Consider the following 22,181-nt stretch of genomic DNA (forward strand, 5'->3'; position numbering starts at 1 on the left):
CCGCACCCTTTAATATCCCACACAGTCTAATCCCACTCTCCCCTCACTCCCCGCACCCTTTAATATCCCACCCAGTCTAATCCCACTCTCCCCTCACTCCCCGCACCCTTTAATATCCCACCCAGTCTAATCCCACTCTCCCCCTCACTCCCCGCACCCTTTAATATCCCACCCAGTCTAATCCCACTCTCCCCCTCACTCCCCGCACCCTTTAATATCCCACCCAGTCTAATCCCACTCTCCCCCTCACTCCCCGCACCCTTTAATATCCCACCCAGTCTAATCCCACTCTCCCCTCACTCCCCGCACCCTTTAATATCCCACCCAGTCTAATCCCACTCTCCCCTCACTCCCCACACCCTTTAATATCCCACCCAGTCTAATCCCACTCTCCCCCTCACTCCCCATACCCTTGAATATCCCACCCAGTCTAATCCCACTCTCCCCCTCACTCCCCGCACCCTTTAATATCCCACCCAGTCTAATCCCACTCTCCCCCTCACTCCCCGCACCCTTTAATATCCCACCCAGTCTAATCCCACTCTCCCCCTCACTCCCCGTACCCTTTAATATCCCAAACAGTCTAATCCCACTCTCCCCCTCACTCCCCGCACCCTTTAATATCCCACCCAGTCTAATCCCCCTCTCCCCCTCACTCCCCGCACCCTTTAATATCCCACCCAGTCTAATCCCACTCTCCCCCTCACTCCCCGCACCCTTTAATATCCCACCCAGTCTAATCCCCCTCTCCCCCTCACTCCCCGCACCCTTTAATATCCCACCCAGTCTAATCCCACTCTCCCCCTCACTCCCCGCACCCTTTAATATCCCACCCAGTCTAATCCCACTCTCCCCTCACTCCCCGCACCCTTGAATATCCCAACCAGTCTAATCCCCCTCTCCCCCTCACTCCCCGCACCCTTTAATATCCCACCCAGTCTAATCCCCCTCACTCCCCGCACCCTTTAATATCCCACCCAGTCTAATCCCCCTCTCCCCCTCACTCCCCGCACCCTTTAATACCCAGCCAGTCTAATCCCCCTCTCCCCCTCACTCCCCGTACCCTTTAATATCCCACCCAGTCTAATCCCACTCTCCCCCTCACTCCCCGCACCCTTTAATATCCCACCCAGTCTAATCCCACTCTCCCCCTCACTCCCCGCACCCTTTAATATCCCACCCAGTCCAATCCCATTCTCCCCCTCACTCCCCGCACCCTTTAATATCCCACCCAGTCTAATCCCACTCTCCCCCTCACTCCCCGCACCCTTTAATATCCCACCCAGTCTAATCCCACTCTCCCCCTCACTCCCCGCACCCTTTAGTATCCCACACACTCTAATCCCACTCTCCCCCTCACTCCCTGTACCCTTTAATATTCCACCCAGTCTAATCCCACTCTCCCCCTCACTCCCCGCACCCTTTAATATCCCACCCAGTCTAATCCCACTCTCCCACTCACTCCCCACACCCTTTAATATCCCACCCAGTCTAATCCCACTCTCCCCTCACTCCCCGCACCCTTTAATATCCCACCCAGTCTAATCCACTCTCCCCCTCACTCCCCACACCCTTTAATATCCCACCCAGTCTAATCCCACTCTCCCACTCACTCCCCACACCCTTTAATATCCCACCCAGTCTAATCCCACTCTCCCCTCACTCCCCGCACCCTTTAATATCCCACCCAGTCTAATCCCACTCTCCCCCTCACTCCCCGCACCCTTTAATATCCCACACAGTCTAATCCCACTCTCCCTCCCCGCACCCTTTAATATCCCACCCAGTCTAATCCCACTCTCCCCTCACTCCCCGTACCCTTTAATATCCCACCCAGTCTAATCCCACTCTCCCCCTCACTCCCCGTACCCTTTAATATCCCACCCAGTCTAATCCCACTCTCCTCCTCACTCCCCGTACCCTTTAATATCCCACCCAGTCTAATCCCACTCTCCCCTCACTCCCCGCACCCTTTAATATCCCACCCAGTCTAATCCCACTATCCCCCTCACTCCCCGTACTCTTCAATATCCCACCCAGTCTAATCCCACTCTCTCCCTCACTCCCCGCACCCTTTAATATCCCACCCAGCCTAATCCCACTCTCCCCCTCACTCCCCGCACCCTTTAATATCCCACCCAGTCTAATCCCACTCTCCCGCTCACTCCCCGCACCCTTTAATATCCCACCCAGTCTAATCCCACTCTCCCCCTCACTCCCCGCACCCTTTAATATCCCACCCAGCCTAATCCCACTCTCCCCCTCACTCCCCGCACCCTTTAATATCCCACCCAGTCTAATCCCACTCTCCCCCTCACTCCCCGCACCCTTTAATATCCCACCCAGTCTAATCCCACTCTCCCGCTCACTCCCCGCACCCTTTAATATCCCACCCAGTCTAATCCCACTCTCCCGCTCACTCCCCGCACCCTTTAATATCCCACCCAGTCTAATCCCACTCTCCCCTCACTCCCCGCACCCTTTAATATCCCACCCAGTCTAATCCCACTCTCCCCCTCACTCCCCGCACCCTTTAATATCCCACCCAGTCTAATCCCACTCTCCCGCTCACTCCCCGCACCCTTTAATATCCCACCCAGACTCCCCGCACCCTTTAATATCCCACCCAGTCTAATCCCACTCTCCCCCTCACTCCCCGCACCCTTTAATATCCCACCCAGTCTAATCCCACTCTCCCCCTCACTCCCCGCACCCTTTAATATCCCACCCAGTCTAATCCCACTCTCCCTCTCACTCCCCCCACCCTTTAATATCCCACCCAGTCTAATCCCACTCTTCCCTCACTCCCCGCACCCTTTAATATCCCACCCAGTCTAATCCCACTCTCTCCCTCACTCCCCGCACCCTTTAATATCCCACCCAGTCTAATCCCACTCTCCCCCTCACTCCCCACACCCTTTAATATCCCACCCAGTCTAATCCCACTCTCCCCCTCACTCCCCACACCCTTTCATATCCCACCCAGTCTAATCCCACTCTCCCCCTCACTCCCCCCACCCTTTAATATCCCACCCAGTCTAATCCCACTCTCCCCCTCACTCCCCGCACCCTTTAATATCCCACCCAGTCTAATCCCACTCTCCCCCTCACTCCCCCCACCCTTTAATATCCCACCCAGTCTAATCCCACTCTCCCCCTCACTCCCCGCACCCTTTAATATCCCACCCAGTCTAATCCCACTCTCCCCCTCACTCCCCGCACCCTTTAATATCCCACCCAGTCTAATCCCACTCTCCCCCTCACTCCCCGTACCCTTTAATATCCCACCCAGTCTAATCCCACTCTCCCCCTCACTCCCCGTACCCTTTAATATCCCACCCCGTCTAATCCCACTCTCCCCCTCACTCCCCGCACCCTTTAATATCCCACCCAGTCTAATCCCACTCTCCCCCTCACTCCCCGCACCCTTTAATATCCCACCCAGTCTAATCCCACTCTCCCCTCACTCCCCGCACCCTTTAATATCCCACCCAGTCTAATCCCACTCTCCCCCTCACTCCCCGCACCCTTTAATATCCCACCCAGTCTAATCCCACTCTTCCGCTCACTCCCCGCACCCTTTAATATCCCACCCAGTCTAATCCCACTCTCCCCCTCACTCCCCGCACCCTTTAATATCCCACCCAGCCTAATCCCACTCTCCCCCTCACTCCCCGCACCCTTTAATATCCCACCCAGTCTAATCCCACTCTCCCCCTCACTCCCCGCACCCTTTAATATCCCACCCAGTCTAATCCCACTCTCCCGCTCACTCCCCGCACCCTTTAATATCCCACCCAGTCTAATCCCACTCTCCCGCTCACTCCCCGCACCCTTTAATATCCCACCCAGTCTAATCCCACTCTCCCCTCACTCCCCGCACCCTTTAATATCCCACCCAGTCTAATCCCACTCTCCCCCTCACTCCCCGCACCCTTTAATATCCCACCCAGTCTAATCCCACTCTCCCGCTCACTCCCCGCACCCTTTAATATCCCACCAGACTCCCCGCACCCTTTAATATCCCACCCAGTCTAATCCCACTCTCCCCCTCACTCCCCGCACCCTTTAATATCCCACCCAGTCTAATCCCACTCTCCCCCTCACTCCCCGCACCCTTTAATATCCCACCCAGTCTAATCCACTCTCCCTCTCACTCCCCCCACCCTTTAATATCCCACCCAGTCTAATCCCACTCTTCCCCTCACTCCCCGCACCCTTTAATATCCCACCCAGTCTAATCCCACTCTCTCCCTCACTCCCCGCACCCTTTAATATCCCACCCAGTCTAATCCCACTCTCCCCCTCACTCCCCACACCCTTTAATATCCCACCCAGTCTAATCCCACTCTCCCCCTCACTCCCCACACCCTTTCATATCCCACCCAGTCTAATCCCACTCTCCCCCTCACTCCCCCCCACCTTTAATATCCCACCCAGTCTAATCCCACTCTCCCCCCTCACTCCCCGCACCCTTTAATATCCCACCCAGTCTAATCCCACTCTCCCCCTCACTCCCCCCACCCTTTAATATCCCACCCAGTCTAATCCCACTCTCCCCCTCACTCCCCGCACCCTTTAATATCCCACCCAGTCTAATCCCACTCTCCCCCTCACTCCCCGCACCCTTTAATATCCCACCCAGTCTAATCCCACTCTCCCCCTCACTCCCCGTACCCTTTAATATCCCACCCAGTCTAATCCCACTCTCCCCCTCACTCCCCGTACCCTTTAATATCCCACCCCGTCTAATCCCACTCTCCCCCTCACTCCCCGCACCCTTTAATATCCCACCCAGTCTAATCCACTCTCCCCCTCACTCCCCGCACCCTTTAATATCCCACCCAGTCTAATCCCACTCTCCCCTCACTCCCCGCACCCTTTAATATCCCACCCAGTCTAATCCCACTCTCCCCCTCACTCCCCGCACCCTTTAATATCCCACCCAGTCTAATCCCACTCTTCCGCTCACTCCCCGCACCCTTTAATATCCCACCCAGTCTAATCCCACTCTCCCCCTCACTCCCCGCACCCTTTAATATCCCACCCAGTCTAATCCCACTCTCCCCCTCACTCCCCCCACCCTTTAATATCCCACCCAGTCTAATCCCACTCTTCCCCTCACTTCCCCGCACCCTTTAATATCCCACCCAGTCTAATCCCACTCTCCCCCTCACTCCCCGTACCCTTTAATATCGCACCCAGTCTAATCCCACTCTCCCCTCGCTCCCCGCACCCTTTAATATCCCACCCAGTCTAATCCCACTCTCCCCCTCACTCCCCGCACCCTTTAATATCCCACCCAGTCGAATCCCACTCTCCCCCTCACTCCCCGCACCCTTTAATATCCCACCCAGTCTAATCCCACTCTCCCCCTCACTCCCCGCACCCTTTAATATCCCACCCAGTCTAATCCCACTCTCCCCTCACTCCCCGCACCCTTTAATATCCCACCCAGTCTAATCTCACTCTCCCCCCTCACTCCCCGCACCCTTTAATATCCCACCCAGTCTAATCCCACTCTCCCACTCACTCCCCACACCCTTTAATATCCCACCCAGTCTAATCCCACTCTCCCCCTCACTCCCCGCACCCTTTAATATCCCACCCAGTCTAATCCCACTCTCCCACTCACTCCCCACACCCTTTAATATCGCACCCAGTCTAATCCCACTCTCCCCTCGCTCCCCGCACCCTTTAATATCCCACCCAGTCTAATCGCACTCTCCCCCTCACTCCCCGCACCATTTAATATCCCACCCAGTCTAATCCCACTCTCCCACTCACTCCCCACACCCTTTAATATCCCACCCAGTCTAATCCCACTCTCCCTCTCACTCCCCACACCCTTTAATATCCCACCCAGTCTAATCCCACTCTCCCTCTCACTCCCCGCACCCTTTAATATCCCACCCAGTCTAATCCCACTCTCCCCCTCACTCCCCACACCCTTTAATATCCCACCCAGTCTAATCCCACTCTCCCCCTCACTCCCCGCACCCGTTAATATCCCACCCAGTCTAATCCCACTCTCCCCCTCACTCCCCGCACCCTTGAATATCCCACCCAGTCTAATCCCACTCTCCCCCTCACTCCCCGTACCCTTTAATATCCCACCCAGTCTAATCCCACTCTCCCCCTCACTCCCCGCACCCTTTAATATCCCACCCAGTCTAATCCCACTCTCCCCCTCACTCCCCGCACCCTTTAATATCCCACCCAGTCTAATCCCACTCTCCCCCTCACTGCCCGTACCCTTTAATATCCCACCCAGTCTAATCCACTCTCCCCCTCACTCCCCGCACCCTTTAATATCCCACCCAGTCTAATCCCACTCTCCCCCTCACTCCCCGCACCCTTTAATATCCCACCCAGTCTAATCCCACTCTCCCCCTCACTGCCCGTACCCTTTAATATCCCACCCAGTCTAATCCCACTCTCCCCCTCACTCCCCGCACCCTTTAATATCCCACCCAGTCTAATCCCACTCTCCCCCTCACTCCCCGCACCCTTTAATATCCCACCCAGTCTAATCCCACTCTCCCGCTCACTCCCCGCACCCTTTAATATCCCACCCAGTCTAATCCCACTCTCCCCCTCACTCCCCGCACCCTTTAATATCCCACCCAGTCTAATCCCACTCTCCCCCTCACTCCCCGCACCCTTTAATATCCCACCCAGTCTAATCCCACTCTCCCCCTCACTCCCCGCACCCTTTAATATCCCACCCAGTCTAATCCCACTCTCCCCCTCACTCCCCGCACCCTTGAATATCCCACCCAGTCTAACCCCACTCTCCCCCCTCACTCCCCGCACCCTTTAATATCACACCCAGCCTAATCCCACTCTCCCCCTCACTCCCCGCACCCTTTAATATCCCACCCAGTCTAATCCCACTCTCCCCCTCACCCCCCGCACCCTTTAATATCCCACCCAGTCTAATCCCACTCTCCCCCCTCACTCCCCGCACCCTTTAATATCCCACCCAGTCTAATCCCACTCTCCCCCTCACCCCCCCGCACCCTTTAATATCCCACCCAGTCGAATCCCACTCTCCCCCTCACTCCCCGCACCCTTTAATATCCCACCCAGCCTAATCCCACTCTCCCCCTCACTCCCCGCACCCTTTAATATCCCACCCAGTCTAATCCCACTCTCCCGCTCACTCCCCGCACCCTTTAATATCCCACCCAGTCTAATCCCACTCTCCCGCTCACTCCCCGCACCCTTTAATATCCCACCCAGTCTAATCCCACTCTCCCGCTCACTCCCCGCACCCTTTAATATCCCACCCAGTCTAATCCCACTCTCCCCCTCACTCCCCGCACCCTTTAATATCCCACCCAGCCTAATCCCACTCTCCCCCTCACTCCCCGCACCCTTTAATATCCCACCCAGTCTAATCCCACTCTCCCGCTCACTCCCCGTACCCTTTAATATCCCACCCAGACTCCCCGCACCCTTTGATATCCCACCCAGTCTAATCCCACTCTCCCCCTCACTCCCCGCACCCTTTAATATCCCACCCAGTCTAATCCCACTCTCCCCTCACTCCCCACACCCTTTAATATCACACCCAGTCTAATCCCACCCTCCCCCTCACTCCCCACACCCTTTAATATCCCACCCAGTCTAATCCCACTCTCCCCCTCACTGCCCGTACCCTTTAATATCCCACCCAGTCTAATCCCACTCTCCCCCTCACTCCCCGCACCCTTTAATATCCCACCCAGTCTAATCCCACTCTCCCCCTCACTCCCCGCACCCTTTAATATCCCACCCAGTCTAATCCCACTCTCCTCCTCACTCCCCCCAACCTTTAATATCCCACCCAGTCTAATCCCACTCTCCCCCTCACTCCCCGCACCCTTTAATATCCCACCCAGTCTAATCCCACTCTCCCCCTCACTCCCCCCACCCTTTAATATCCCACCCAGTCTAATCCCACTCTCCCCCTCACTCCCCGCACCCTTTAATATCCCACCCAGCCTAATCCCACTCTCCCCCTCACTCCCCGCACCCTTTAATATCCCACCCAGTCTAATCCCACTCTCCCGCCCACTCCCCGCACCCTTTAATATCCCACCCAGTCTAATCCCACTCTCCCGCTCACTCCCCGCACCCTTTAATATCCCACCCAGTCTAATCCCACTCTCCCCCTCACTCCCCGCACCCTTTAATATCCCACCCAGCCTAATCCCACTCTCCCCCTCACTCCCCGCACCCTTTAATATCCCACCCAGTCTAATCCCACTCTCCCCCTCACTCCCAGCACCCTTTAATATCCCACCCAGTCTAATCCCACTCTCCCCCTCACTCCCCACACCCTTTAATATCCCACCCAGTCTAATCCCACTCTCCCGCTCACTCCCCGTACCCTTTAATATCCCACCCAGACTCCCCGCACCCTTTAATATCCCACCCAGTCTAATCCCACTCTCCCCCTCACTCCCCCCACCCTTTAATATCCCACCCAGTCTAATCCCACTCTCCCCCTCACTCCCCGCACCCTTTAATATCCCACCCAGTCTAATCCCACTCTCCCCCTCACTCCCCGTACCCTTTAATATCCCACCCAGTCTAATCCCACTCTCCCCCTCACTCCCCGCACCCTTTAATATCCCACCCAGTCTAATCCCACTCTCCCGCTCACTCCCCGTACCCTTTAATATCCCACCCAGACTCCCCGCACCCTTTAATATCCCACCCAGTCTAATCCCACTCTCCCCCTCACTCCCCGCACCCTTTAATATCCCACCCAGTCTAATCCCACTCTCCCCCTCACTCCCCGCACCCTTTAATATCCCACCCAGTCTAATCCCACTCTCCCCCTCACTGCCCGCACCCTTTAATATCCCACCCAGTCTAATCCCACTCTCCCCCTCACTCCCCGCACCCTTTAATATCCCACCCAGTCTATTCCCACTCTCCCCCTCACTCCCCGCACCCTTTAATATCCCACCCAGTCTAATCCCACTCTCCCCCTCACTCCCCGCACCCTTTAATATCCCACCCAGTCTAATCCCACTCTCCCCCTCACTCCCCGCACCCTTTAATATCCCACCCAGTCTAATCCCACTCTCCCCCTCACTCCCCGCACCCTTTAATATCCCACCCAGTCTAATCCCACTCTCCCCCTCACTCCCCGCACCCTTTAATATCCCACCCAGTCTAATCCCACTCTCCCCCTCACTCCCCGCACCCTTTAATATCCCACCCAGTCTAATCCCACTCTCCCCCTCACTCCCCGCACCCTTTAATATCCCACCCAGTCTAATCCCACTCTCCCCCTCACTCCCCCCACCCTTTAATATCCCACCCAGTCTAATCCCACTCTCCCCCTCACTCCCCGCACCCTTTAATATCCCACCCAGTCTAATCCCACTCTCCCCCTCACTCCCCCCACCCTTTAATATCCCACCCAGTCTAATCCCACTCTCCCCCTCACTCCCCCCACCCTTTAATATCCCACCCAGTCTAATCCCACTCTCCCCCTCACTCCCCGCACCCTTTAATATCCCACCCAGTCTAATCCCACTCTCCCCCTCACTCCCCGTACCCTTTAATATCCCAGCCAGTCTAATCCCACTCTCCCCTCACTCCCCGTACCCTTTAATATCCCACCCAGTCTAATCCCACTCTCCCCCTCACTCCCTGCACCCGTTAATATCCCACCCAGTCTAATCCCACTCTCCCCCTCACTCCCCGCACCCTTTAATATCCCACCCCGTCTAATCCCACTCTCCCCCTCGCTCCCCGCACCCTTTAATATCCCACCCAGTCGAATCCCACTCTCCCCCTCACTCCCCGCACCCTTTAATATCCCACCCAGTCTAATCCACTCTCCCCTCACTCCCCGCACCCTTTAATATCCCACCCAGTCTAATCCCACTCTCCCCCTCACTCCCCGCACCCTTTAATATCCCACCCAGTCTAATCCCACTCTCCCCCTCACTCCCCGCACCCTTTAATATCCCACCCAGTCTAATCCCACTCTCCCCCTCACTCCCCGCACCCTTTAATATCCCACCCAGTCTTATCCCACTCTCCCCCTCACTCCCCGCACCCTTTAATATCCCACCCAGTCTAATCCCACTCTCCCCCTCACTCCCCGCACCCTTTAATATCCCACCCAGTCTAATCCCACTCTCCCCCTCACTCCCCGCACCCTTTAATATCCCACCCAGTCTAATCCCACTCTCCCCCTCACTCCCCGCACCCTTTAATATCCCACCCAGTCTAATCCCACTCTCCCCCTCACTCCCCGCACCCTTTAATATCCCACCCAGTCTAATCCCACTCTCCCCCTCACTCCCCGCACCCTTTAATATCCCACCCAGTCTAATCCCACTCTCCCCCTCACTCCCCGCACCCTTTAATATCCCATCCAGTCTAATCCCACTCTCCCCCTCACTCCCCGCACCCTTTAATATCCCACCCAGTCTAATCCCACTCTCCCACTCACTCCCCACACCCTTTAATATCCCAGCCAGTCTAATCCCACTCTCCCTCTCACTCCCCGCACCCTTTAATATCCCACCCAGTCTAATCCCACTCTCCCACTCACTCCCCCCACCCTTTAATATCGCACCCAGTCTAATCCCACTCTCCCCTCGCTCCCCGCACCCTTTAATATCCCACCCAGTCTAATCCCACTCTCCCCCTCGCTCCCCGCACCCTTTAATATCCCACCCAGTCTAATCCCACTCTCCCACTCACTCCCCACACCCTTTAATATCCCACCCAGTCTAATCCCACTCTCCCCTCGCTCCCCGCACCCTTTAATATCCCACCCAGTCTAATCCCACTCTCCCCCTCACTCCCCACACCCTTTAATATCCCACCCAGTCTAATCCCACTCTCCCCCTCACTCCCCGCACCATTTAATATCCCACCCAGTCTAATCCCACTCTCCCACTCACTCCCCACACCCTTTAATATCCCACCCAGTCTAATCCCACTCTCCCTCTCACTCCACGCACCCTTTAATATCCCACCCAGTCTAATCCCACTCTCCCTCTCACTCCCCGCACCCTTTAATATCCCACCCAGTCTAATCCCACTCTCCCCCTCACTCCCCGCACCCTTTAATATCCCACCCAGTCTAATCCCACTCTCCCCCCCACTCCCCGCACCCTTTAATATCCCACCCAGTCTAATCCCACTCTCCCACTCACTCCCCACACCCTTTAATATCCCACCCAGTCTAATCCCACTCTCCCCTCGCTCCCCGCACCCTTTAATATCCCACCCAGTCTAATCCCACTCTCCCCCCCACTCCCCGCACCCTTTAATATCCCACCCAGTCTAATCCCACTCTCCCCCTCACTCCCCGTACCCTTTAATATCCCACCCAGTCTAATCCCACTCTCCCCCTCACTCCCCGCACCCTTTAATATCCCACCCAGTCTTATCCCACTCTCCCCCTCACTCCCCGCACCCTTTAATATCCCACCCCGTCTAATCCCACTCTCCCCCTCACTCCCCGCACCCTTTAATATCCCACCCAGTCTAATCCCACTCTCCCCCTCACTCCCCGCACCCTTTAATATCCCACCCAGTCTAATCCCACTCTCCCCCTCACTCCCCGCACCCTTTAATATCCCACCCAGTCTAATCCCACTCTCCCCCTCACTCCCCGCACCCTTTAATATCCCAGCCAGTCTAATCCCACTCTCCCCCTCACTCCCCGCACCCTTTAATATCCCACCCAGTCTAATCCCACTCTCCCCCTCACTCCCCCCACCCTTTAATATCCCACCCAGTCTAATCCCACTCTCCCCCTCACTCCCCGTACCCTTTAATATCCCACCCAGTCTAATCCCACTCTCCCCTCACTCCCCGCACCCTTTAATATCCCACCCAGTCTAATCCCACTCTCCCCCTCACTCCCCGCACCCTTTAATATCCCACCCAGTCTAATCCCACTCTCCCCCTCACTCCCCGCACCCTTGAATATCCCACCCAGTCTAATCCCACTCTCCCCCTCACTCCCCCCACCCTTTAATATCCCACCCAGTCTAATCCCACTCTCCCCCTCACTCCCCGCACCCTTTAATATCCCACCCAGTCTAATCCCACTCTCCCCCTCACTCCCCCCACCCTTTAATATCCCACCCAGTCTAATCCCACTCTCCCCCTCACTCCCCCCACCCTTTAATATCCCACCCAGTCTAATCCCACTCTCCCCCTCACTCCCCGTACCCTTTAATATCCCACCCAGTCTAATCCCACTCTCCCCTCACTCCCCGTACCCTTTAATATCCCACCCAGTCTAATCCCACTCTCCCCCTCACTCCCCGCACCCGTTAATATCCCACCCAGTCTAATCCCACTCTCCCCCTCACTCCCCGCACCCTTTAATATCCCACCCAGTCTAATCCCACTCTCCCCCTCACTCCCCGCACCCTTTAATATCCCACCCAGTCTAATCCCACTCTCCCCCTCACTCCCCGCACCCTTTAATATCCCACCCAGTCTAATCCCACTCTCCCCCTCACTCCCCGCACCCTTTAATATCCCACCCAGTCTAATCCCACTCTCCCCCTCACTCCCCGCACCCTTTAATATCCCACCCAGTCTAATCCCACACTCCCCCTCACCCCCCGCACGCTTTAATATCCCACCCAGTCTAATCCCACTCTCCCCCGCACCCTTTAATATCCCACCCAGTCTAATCCCACCCTCCCCCTCACTCCCCGCACCCTTTAATATCCCACCCAGTCTAATCCCACTCTCCCCCTCACCCCCCGCACGCTTTAATATCCCACCCAGTCTAATCCCACTCTCCCCCTCACTCTCCGCACCCTTGAATATCCCACCCAGTCTAATCCCACTCTCCCCCTCACTCCCCGCACCCTTTAATATCCCACCCAGTCTAATCCCACTCTTCCTCTCACTCCCCGTACCCTTTAATATCCCACCCAGTCTAATCCCACTCTCCCCTCACTCCCCGCACCCTTTAATATCCCACCCAGTCTAATCCCACACTCCCCGCATCCTTTAATATCCCACCCAATCTAATCCCACTCTCCCCTCACTTCCCGTACCCTTTAATATCCCACCCAGTCTAATCCCACTCTCCCCCTCACTCCCCGCACCCTTTAATATCCCACCCAGTCTAATCCCACTCTCCCCCTCACTCCCCGCACCCTTTAATATCCCACCCAGTCTAATCCCACTCTCCCCCTCACTCCCCCCACCCTTTAATATCCCACCCAGTCTAATCCCACTCTCCCCCTCACTCCCCGCACCCTTTAATATCGCACCCAGTCTAATCCCACTCTCCCCCTCACTCCCCGCACCCTTTAATATCCCACCCAGTCTAATCCCACTCTCCCCCTCACTCCCCGTACCCTTTGATATCCCACCCAGTCTAATCCCACTCTCCCCCTCACTCCCCGCACCCTTTAATATCCCACCCCGTCTAATCCCACTCTCCCCCTCACTCCCCGCACCCTTTAATATCCCACCCAGTCGAATCCCACTCTCCCCCTCACTCCCCGCACCCTTTAATATCCCACCCAGTCTAATCCACTCTCCCGTCACTCCCCGCACCCTTTAATATCCCACCCAGTCTAATTCCACTCTCCCCTCACTCCCCGCACCCCTTAATATCCCACCCAGTCTAATCCCACTCTCCCCCTCACTCCCCGCACCCTTTAATATCCCACCCAGTCTAATCCAACTCTCCCGCTCACTCCCCGCACCCTTTAATATCCCACCCAGTCTAATCCACTCTTCCCCTCACTCCCCGCACCCTTTAATATCCCACCCAGTCTAATCCCACTCTCCCGCTCACTCCCGGCACCCTTTAATATCCCACCCAGTCGAATCCCACTCTCCCCCTCACTCCCCGCACCCTTTAATATCCCACCCAGTCTAATCCCACTCTCCCCTCACTCCCCGTACCCTTTAATATCCCACCCAGTCTCATCCCACTCTCCCCCTCACTCCCCGCACCCTTTATTTTCCCACCCAGTCTAATCCCACTCTCCCCCTCACTCCCCGCACCCTTTAATATCCCACCCAGTCTAATCCCACTCTCCCCCTCACTCCCCGTACCCTTTAATATCCCACCCAGTCTAATCCCACTCTCCCCCTCACTCCCCGTACCCTTTAATATCCCACCCAGTCTGATCCCACTCTCCCCCTCACTCCCCGTACCCTTTAATATCCCACCCAGTCTGATCCCACTCTCCCCCTCACTCCCCGCACCCTTGAATATCCCACCCAGTCTGATCCCACCCTCCCCCTCACTCCCCGCACCCTTTAATATCCCACCCAGTCTAATCCCACTCTCCCCCTCACTCCCCGCACCCTTTAATATCCCACCCAGTCTAATCGCACTCTCCCCCTCACTCCCCGCACCCTTTAATATCCCACCCAGTCTAATCCCACTCTCCCCCTCACCCCCCGCACCCTTTAATATCCCACCCAGTCTAATCCCACTCTCCCCCTCACTCCCCGCACCCATTAATATCCCACCCAGTCTAATCCCACTCTCCCCCTCACTCCCCGCACCCTTGAATATCCCACCCAGTCTAATCCCACTCTCCCCTCACTCCCCGCACCCTTTAATATCCCACCCAATCTAATCCCACTCTCCCCTCACTCCCCGTACCCTTTAATATCCCACCCAGTCTAATCCCACTCTCCCCCTCACTCCCCGCACCCTTTAATATCCCACCAGTCTAATCCCACTCTCCCCCTCACTCCCCGCACCCTTTAATATCCCACCCAGTCTAATCCCACTCTCCCCTCACTCCCCGCACCCTTTAATATCCCACCCAGTCTAATCCCACTCTCCCCTCACTCCCCGTACCCGTTAATATCCCACCCAGTCTAATCCCACTCTCCCCCTCACTCCCCGCACCCTTTAATATCCCACCCAGTCTAATCCCACCCTCCCCCTCACTCCCCGTACCCTTTAATATCCCACCCAGTCTAATCCCACTCTCCCCCTCACTCCCCGCACCCTTTAATATCCCACCCAGTCTAATCCCACTCTCCCCCTCACTCCCCGCACCCTTTAATATCCCACCCAGTCTAATCCCACTCTCCCCCTCACTCCCCGTACCCTTTAATATCCCACCCAGTCTAATCCCACTCTCCCCCTCACTCCCCGCACCCTTTAATATCCCACCCAGTCTAATCCCACTCTCCCCCTCACTCCCCGCATCCTTTAATATCCCACCCAGTCTAATCCCACTCTCCCCCTCACTCCCCGCACCCTTTAATATCCCACCCAGTCTAATCCACTCTCCCCCTCACTCCCCGTACCCTTTAATATCCCACCCAGTCTAATCCCACTCTCCCCCTCACTCCCCGCACCCTTTAATATCCCACCCAGTCTAATCCCACTCTCCCCCTCACTCCCCGCACCCTTTAATATCCCACCCAGTCTAATCCCACTCTCCCCCTCACTCCCCGCACCCTTTAATATCCCACCCAGTCTAATCCCACTCTCCCCCTCACTCCCCGCACCCTTTAATATCCCACCCAGTCTAATCCCACTCTCCCCCTCACTCCCCGCACCCTTTAATATCCCACCCAGTCTAATCCCACTCTCCCCCTCACTCCCCGCTCCCTTTAATATCCCACCCAGTCTAATCCCACTCTCCCCTCACTCCCCGCACCCTTTAATATCCCACCCAGTCTAATCCCACTCTCCCCCTCACTCCCCGCACCCTTTAATATCCCACCCAGTCTAATCTCACTCTCCCCCTCACTCCCCGCACCCTTTAATATCCCACCCAGTCTAATCCCACTCTCCCCCTCACTCCCCGCACCCGTTAATATCCCACCCAGTCTAATCCCACTCTCCCCCTCACTCCCCGCACCCTTTAATATCCCACCCAGTCTAATCCCACTCTCCCCTCACTCCCCGGACCCTTTAATATCCCACCCAGTCTAATCCCACTCTCCCCCTCACTCCCCGCACCCTTTAATATCCCACACAGTCTAATCCCACTCTCCCCCTCACTCCCCGCACCCTTTAATATCCCACCCAGTCTAATGCCACTCTCCCCTCACTCCCCGGACCCTTTAATATCCCACCCAGTCTAATCCCACTCTCCCCTCACTCCCTGGACCCTTTAATATCCCACCCAGTCTAATCCCACTCTCCCCTCACTCCCCGTACCCTTTAATATCCCACCCAGTCTAACCCCACTCTCCCCCTCACTCCCCGCACCCTTTAATATCCCACCCAGTCTAATCCCACTCTCCCCTCACTCCCCGGACCCTTTAATATCCCACCCAGTCTAATCCCACTCTCCCCCTCACTCCCCGTACCCTTTAATATCCCACCCAGTCTAATCCCACTCTCCCCCTCACTCCCCGCACCCTTTAATATCCCACCCAGTCTAATCCCACTCTCCCCCTCACTCCCCGCACCCTTTAATATCCCACCCAGACTAATCCCACTCTCCCCCTCACTCCCCGGACCCTTTAATATCCCACCCAGTCTAATCCCACTCTCCCCCCTCACTCCCCGGACCCTTTAATATCCCACCCAGTCTAATCCCACTCTCCCCCCTCACTCCCCGTACCCTTTAATATCCCACCCAGTCTAATCCCACTCTCCCCCTCACTCCCCGCACCCTTTAATATCCCACCCAGTCTAATCCCACTCTCCCCCTCACTCCCCGTACCCTTTAATATCCCACCCAGTCTAATCCCACTCTCCCCCCTCACTCCCCGTACCCTTTAATATCCCACCCAGTCTAATCTCACTCTCCCCCTCACTCCCCGCACCCTTTAATATCCCACCCAGTCTAATCCCACTCTCCCCCTCACTCCCTGCACCCTTTAATATCCCACCCAGTCTAATCCCACTCTCCCCTCACTCTTTAATATCCCACCCAGTCTAATCCCACTCTCCCTCTCACTCCCCGCACCCGTTAATATCCCACCCAGTCTAATCCAACTCTCCCCCTCACTCCCCGCACCCTTTAATATCCCACCCAGTCTAATCCCACTCTCCCCCTCACTCCCCGTACCCTTTAATATCCCACCCAGTCTAATCCCACTCTCCCCCTCAATCCCCGTACCCTTTAATATCCCACCCAGTCTAATCCCACTCTCCCCCTCACTCCCCGCACCCTTTAATATCCCACCCAGTCTAATCCCACTCTCCCCCTCCCTCCCTGCACCCTTTAATATCCCACCCAGTCTAATCCCACTCTCCCCTCACTCCCCGCACCCTTTAATATCCCACCCAGTCTAATCCCACTCTCCTCCTCACCCTTTAATATCCCACCCAGTCTAATCCCACTCTCCCCTCACTCCCCGCACCCTTTAATATCCCACCCAGTCTAATCCCACTCTCCTCCTCACCCTTTAATATCCCACCCAGTCTAATCCCACTCTCCCCCTCACTCCCCGTACCCTTTAATATCCCACCCAGTCTAATCCCACTCTCCCCCTCACTCCCCGCACCCTTTAATATCCCACCCAGTCTAATCCCACTCTCCCCCTCACTCCCCGCATCCTTTAATATCCCACCCAGTCTAATCCCACTCTCCCCCTCACTCCCCGCACCCTTTAATATCCCACCCAGTCTAATCCCACTCTCCCCCTCACTCCCCGTACCCTTTAATATCCCACCCAGTCTAATCCCACTCTCCCCCTCACTCCCCGCACCCTTTAATATCCCACCCAGTCTAATCCCACTCTCCCCCTCACTCCCCGCACCCTTTAATATCCCACCCAGTCTAATCCCACTCTCCCCCTCACTCCCCGCACCCTTTAATATCCCACCCAGTCTAATCCCACTCTCCCCCTCACTCCCCGCACCCTTTAATATCCCACCCAGTCTAATCCCACTCTCCCCCTCACTCCCCGCACCCTTTAATATCCCACCCAGTCTAATCCCACTCTCCCCCTCACTCCCCGCTCCCTTTAATATCCCACCCAGTCTAATCCCACTCTCCCCTCACTCCCCGCACCCTTTAATATCCCACCCAGTCTAATCCCACTCTCCCCCTCACTCCCCGCACCCTTTAATATCCCACCCAGTCTAATCTCACTCTCCCCCTCACTCCCCGCACCCTTTAATATCCCACCCAGTCTAATCCCACTCTCCCCTCACTCCCCGCACCCGTTAATATCCCACCCAGTCTAATCCCACTCTCCCCCTCACTCCCGCACCCTTTAATATCCCACCCAGTCTAATCCCACTCTCCCCTCACTCCCCGGACCCTTTAATATCCCACCCAGTCTAATCCCACTCTCCCCCTCACTCCCCGCACCCTTTAATATCCCACACAGTCTAATCCCACTCTCCCCCTCACTCCCCGCACCCTTTAATATCCCACCCAGTCTAATGCCACTCTCCCCTCACTCCCCGGACCCTTTAATATCCCACCCAGTCTAATCCCACTCTCCCCTCACTCCCTGGACCCTTTAATATCCCACCCAGTCTAATCCCACTCTCCCCTCACTCCCCGTACCCTTTAATATCCCACCCAGTCTAACCCCACTCTCCCCCTCACTCCCCGCACCCTTTAATATCCCACCCAGTCTAATCCCACTCTCCCCTCACTCCCCGGACCCTTTAATATCCCACCCAGTCTAATCCCACTCTCCCCCTCACTCCCCGTACCCTTTAATATCCCACCCAGTCTAATCCCACTCTCCCCCTCACTCCCCGCACCCTTTAATATCCCACCCAGTCTAATCCCACTCTCCCCCTCACTCCCCGCACCCTTTAATATCCCACCCAGACTAATCCCACTCTCCCCCTCACTCCCCGGACCCTTTAATATCCCACCCAGTCTAATCCCACTCTCCCCCCTCACTCCCCGGACCCTTTAATATCCCACCCAGTCTAATCCCACTCTCCCCCCTCACTCCCCGTACCCTTTAATATCCCACCCAGTCTAATCCCACTCTCCCCCTCACTCCCCGCACCCTTTAATATCCCACCCAGTCTAATCCCACTCTCCCCCTCACTCCCCGTACCCTTTAATATCCCACCCAGTCTAATCCCACTCTCCCCCTCACTCCCCGTACCCTTTAATATCCCACCCAGTCTAATCTCACTCTCCCCCTCACTCCCCGCACCCTTTAATATCCCACCCAGTCTAATCCCACTCTCCCCCTCACTCCCTGCACCCTTTAATATCCCACCCAGTCTAATCCCACTCTCCCCTCACTCTTTAATATCCCACCCAGTCTAATCCCACTCTCCCTCTCACTCCCCGCACCCGTTAATATCCCACCCAGTCTAATCCAACTCTCCCCCTCACTCCCCGCACCCTTTAATATCCCACCCAGTCTAATCCCACTCTCCCCCTCACTCCCCGTACCCTTTAATATCCCACCCAGTCTAATCCCACTCTCCCCCTCAATCCCCGTACCCTTTAATATCCCACCCAGTCTAATCCCACTCTCCCCCTCACTCCCCGCACCCTTTAATATCCCACCCAGTCTAATCCCACTCTCCCCCTCCCTCCCTGCACCCTTTAATATCCCACCCAGTCTAATCCCACTCTCCCCTCACTCCCCGCACCCTTTAATATCCCACCCAGTCTAATCCCACTCTCCTCCTCACCCTTTAATATCCCACCCAGTCTAATCCCACTCTCCCCTCACTCCCCGCACCCTTTAATATCCCACCCAGTCTAATCCCACTCTCCTCCTCACCCTTTAATATCCCACCCAGTCTAATCCCACTCTCCTCCTCACCCTTTAATATCCCACCCAGTCTAATCCCACTCTCCCCCTCAATCCCCGTACCCTTTAATATCCCACCCAATCTAATCTTTTTTTCATTCGTTCATGGGATGTCGGAGGGGCGGTACTGAGGGAGCGCCGCACTGTCGGAGGGGCGGTACTGAGGGAGCGCCGCACTGTCGGAGGGGCGGTACTGAGGGAGCGCCGCATTGTCGGAGGGGCGGTACTGAGGGAGCGCCGCATTGTCGGAGGGGCGGTACTGAGGGAGCGCCGCACTGTCGGAGGGGCGGTACTGAGGGAGTGTCGGAGGGGCAGTACTGAGGGAGCGCCGCACTGTCGGAGGGGTGGTACTGAGGGAGCGCCGCATTGTCGGAGGGGCGGTACTGAGGGAGCGCCGCACTGTCGGAGGGGCGGTACTGAGGGAGTGTCGGAGGGGCAGTACTGAGGGAGCGCCGCACTGTCGGAGGGGTGGTACTGAGGGAGCGCCGCACTGTCGGAGGGGCGGTACTGAGGGAGCGCCGCACTGTCCGAGATGCAGTCTTTATGATGAGACCTTAAACCCGAGGCCCCCGTCTGCCCTCTCAGGTGGACGTAAAAGATCCCACGGCCACTATTGGAAGAGCAGGTGGCAGGGGGAGGGGCGGGGGGGGTGGAGTTCTCCCTGGAGTCTGGTCATTGTCACATTGCTGTTTGTGGGAGCTTGCTGTGCACAAATTGGCTGCCGCGTTTCTCACATTACAACAGTGACCACACTTGAAAAAAAAAAGTACTTCATTGGCTGTGAAGCGCTTTGGGACGTCCTGAGGTGGGGAAAGACGCCGGAGAAATGGGAGTCTTTATTTTTCCCTTTTGTTTCTTTCTTCACCTCTCTTTTTCTTCCTTCCTTCCGCCCTCCATTCCTTCTCCCTTTCCCCTCCTGTGCGGGACGGACTCTCTCTCTCTCTCTCCTCCCCGCTCTCCCTCAGGTGCTGATCTCCGAGGGGCTGGAGCTCTACGCCCGGGACCCCAAGTTCGTGGCGTTCGCCAAGCGGGAGATCGCCGACGCCTGCCACATGACCGTGGACGAGATGGAGAGCGCCGCCAGCGACCTGCTGGGCCGGCGGGCCAGGGGGAACGGGGACTCCGGGAGGGCGCCCTGCCGCAGGGACTACGGGCCTGCCTACAGCGACGAGGAGCCCATCCAGGGGGCGGACGAGGAGGAGCTGCGCGACGAGATGGCCTGCGTGACCTCCTTCTAGTGCTTCCTCCTTCCGTGCCCCTCACCGAAAGAAACAAAATGGCAGCCTGCGGACAGGATTGGCGGGGGGGGGGGGCTGCGGGGAGGGGAATGGCGAGCATTTTACCGCTGCCCCCCCCCACCAATTCATAGAACGATACAGCACAGAAGGAGGCCACTCGGCCCATCGTGTCTGTGCCGGCTCTTTGAACAAGCTCTCCCATTAGTCCTACTTCTCCCCCCGCGCTCTCCACACAGCCGTGCAAATTGTTCTGTTTCGAGTATTAATCCGATTCATCAAGGCTGAGACAGGGCTTTTCGCTCAATATTCCTTGAATTTTGTCGAATGGTTATGTTTCTTGCCCATTTTATTCCCCCTCTCCGGACAGCGGGGACTGATCCGTTCTTGCCGCGCCCACCTCCCGGCAGTCCCGATGCGGTCGCCAACACCATCGGAGCCTGACTCTTGTCCTGCACCGGCGTGCGCGGTCCAGCGAGGGGCGCCTATCTCGCACAGAAATACAGCCGAGCCGGCCGTTGGCGCCGCGCTTAAAATGGCCGACGAGGGAGCCGCTGGGCTCCCAGCCGCCCGTTGAACATGAAGCCGATCGTGACACCTCAACCATAGTGCAGGGAGAGGTGGCCAGGTTTGGGTGGAGATTCGGGGGGGTTGGGGGCAGCCTTGGGAGCTAGTTTCACCCACCCCACCCCTCCCCTCCCCTCCCCGGTCACTTTGGAGTCGTGACCGAGTACACGCGGACGAGCGACGTCACACCCCCTCACCTTTTAATCGCACCCCCGAGACTCCACGGTGCTGAGTGATGTACAAGGCACTCGGTCTAAGCGTTAAAGCTTTAATCAACTGTTTTTCAACATGGAGAGCTAGTTGTGTCCTTCACTAGTTCCTGTTAAACAATGTCCTGCGCAAGCTGGGCCCGTGCCCGAGTATTTATACTCTCCCTGGACAGCGCCACCAGCAGGCCGCCCAGTATCATTTTATAAGTCATTTCCACGTGAATGGCAAGATTCATGTCAGTTAGTTGGTGGTGGGGGTTGGGGAGGGGGGGGGGGGGGGCGGGGGGAAAACAGAATCAAATCCCGCGTCCTCCCGCACTCCCGCCTGGTGGAGGCACGCCGGCGAGAAATGGGCATGGGGAGGGCAAGGTGTTGGCGCGCCCGCCATTTTGACGGTGGGAGAAACGGCGCACGTTCGACGTTGGTCGGGTGTTGTACGAGGCTCCTTTGTAACGGGTCAGTTCTTTATTTTGCACGGAGAAGCGATAAC

General features: G+C 56.7%; 1 protein-coding gene across 1 annotated transcript in view; it reads left to right on the forward strand.

Annotated features, from left to right (window-relative positions):
* The window catches only part of LOC147080917 (voltage-dependent L-type calcium channel subunit alpha-1D-like), a 48,869-nt gene extending 26,910 nt beyond the window's left edge, over positions 1-21,959 (forward strand). The window contains exon 9 of the mRNA XM_085981024.1: positions 20,646-21,959. Within this exon, the coding sequence (XP_085837150.1) occupies positions 20,646-20,918 (273 nt within the window). The 3' untranslated portion in view covers positions 20,919-21,959. The remainder of the gene's footprint in view (positions 1-20,645) is intronic.
* The last annotated feature ends 222 nt before the right edge of the window (positions 21,960-22,181 follow it).

The sequence above is a fragment of the Somniosus microcephalus genome, unplaced genomic scaffold (assembly GCF_052327205.1).
Source record: "Somniosus microcephalus isolate GS21.2 unplaced genomic scaffold, FLI_Smic_1.0 scaffold987, whole genome shotgun sequence".
Lineage (NCBI taxonomy): Eukaryota > Metazoa > Chordata > Chondrichthyes > Squaliformes > Somniosidae > Somniosus > Somniosus microcephalus.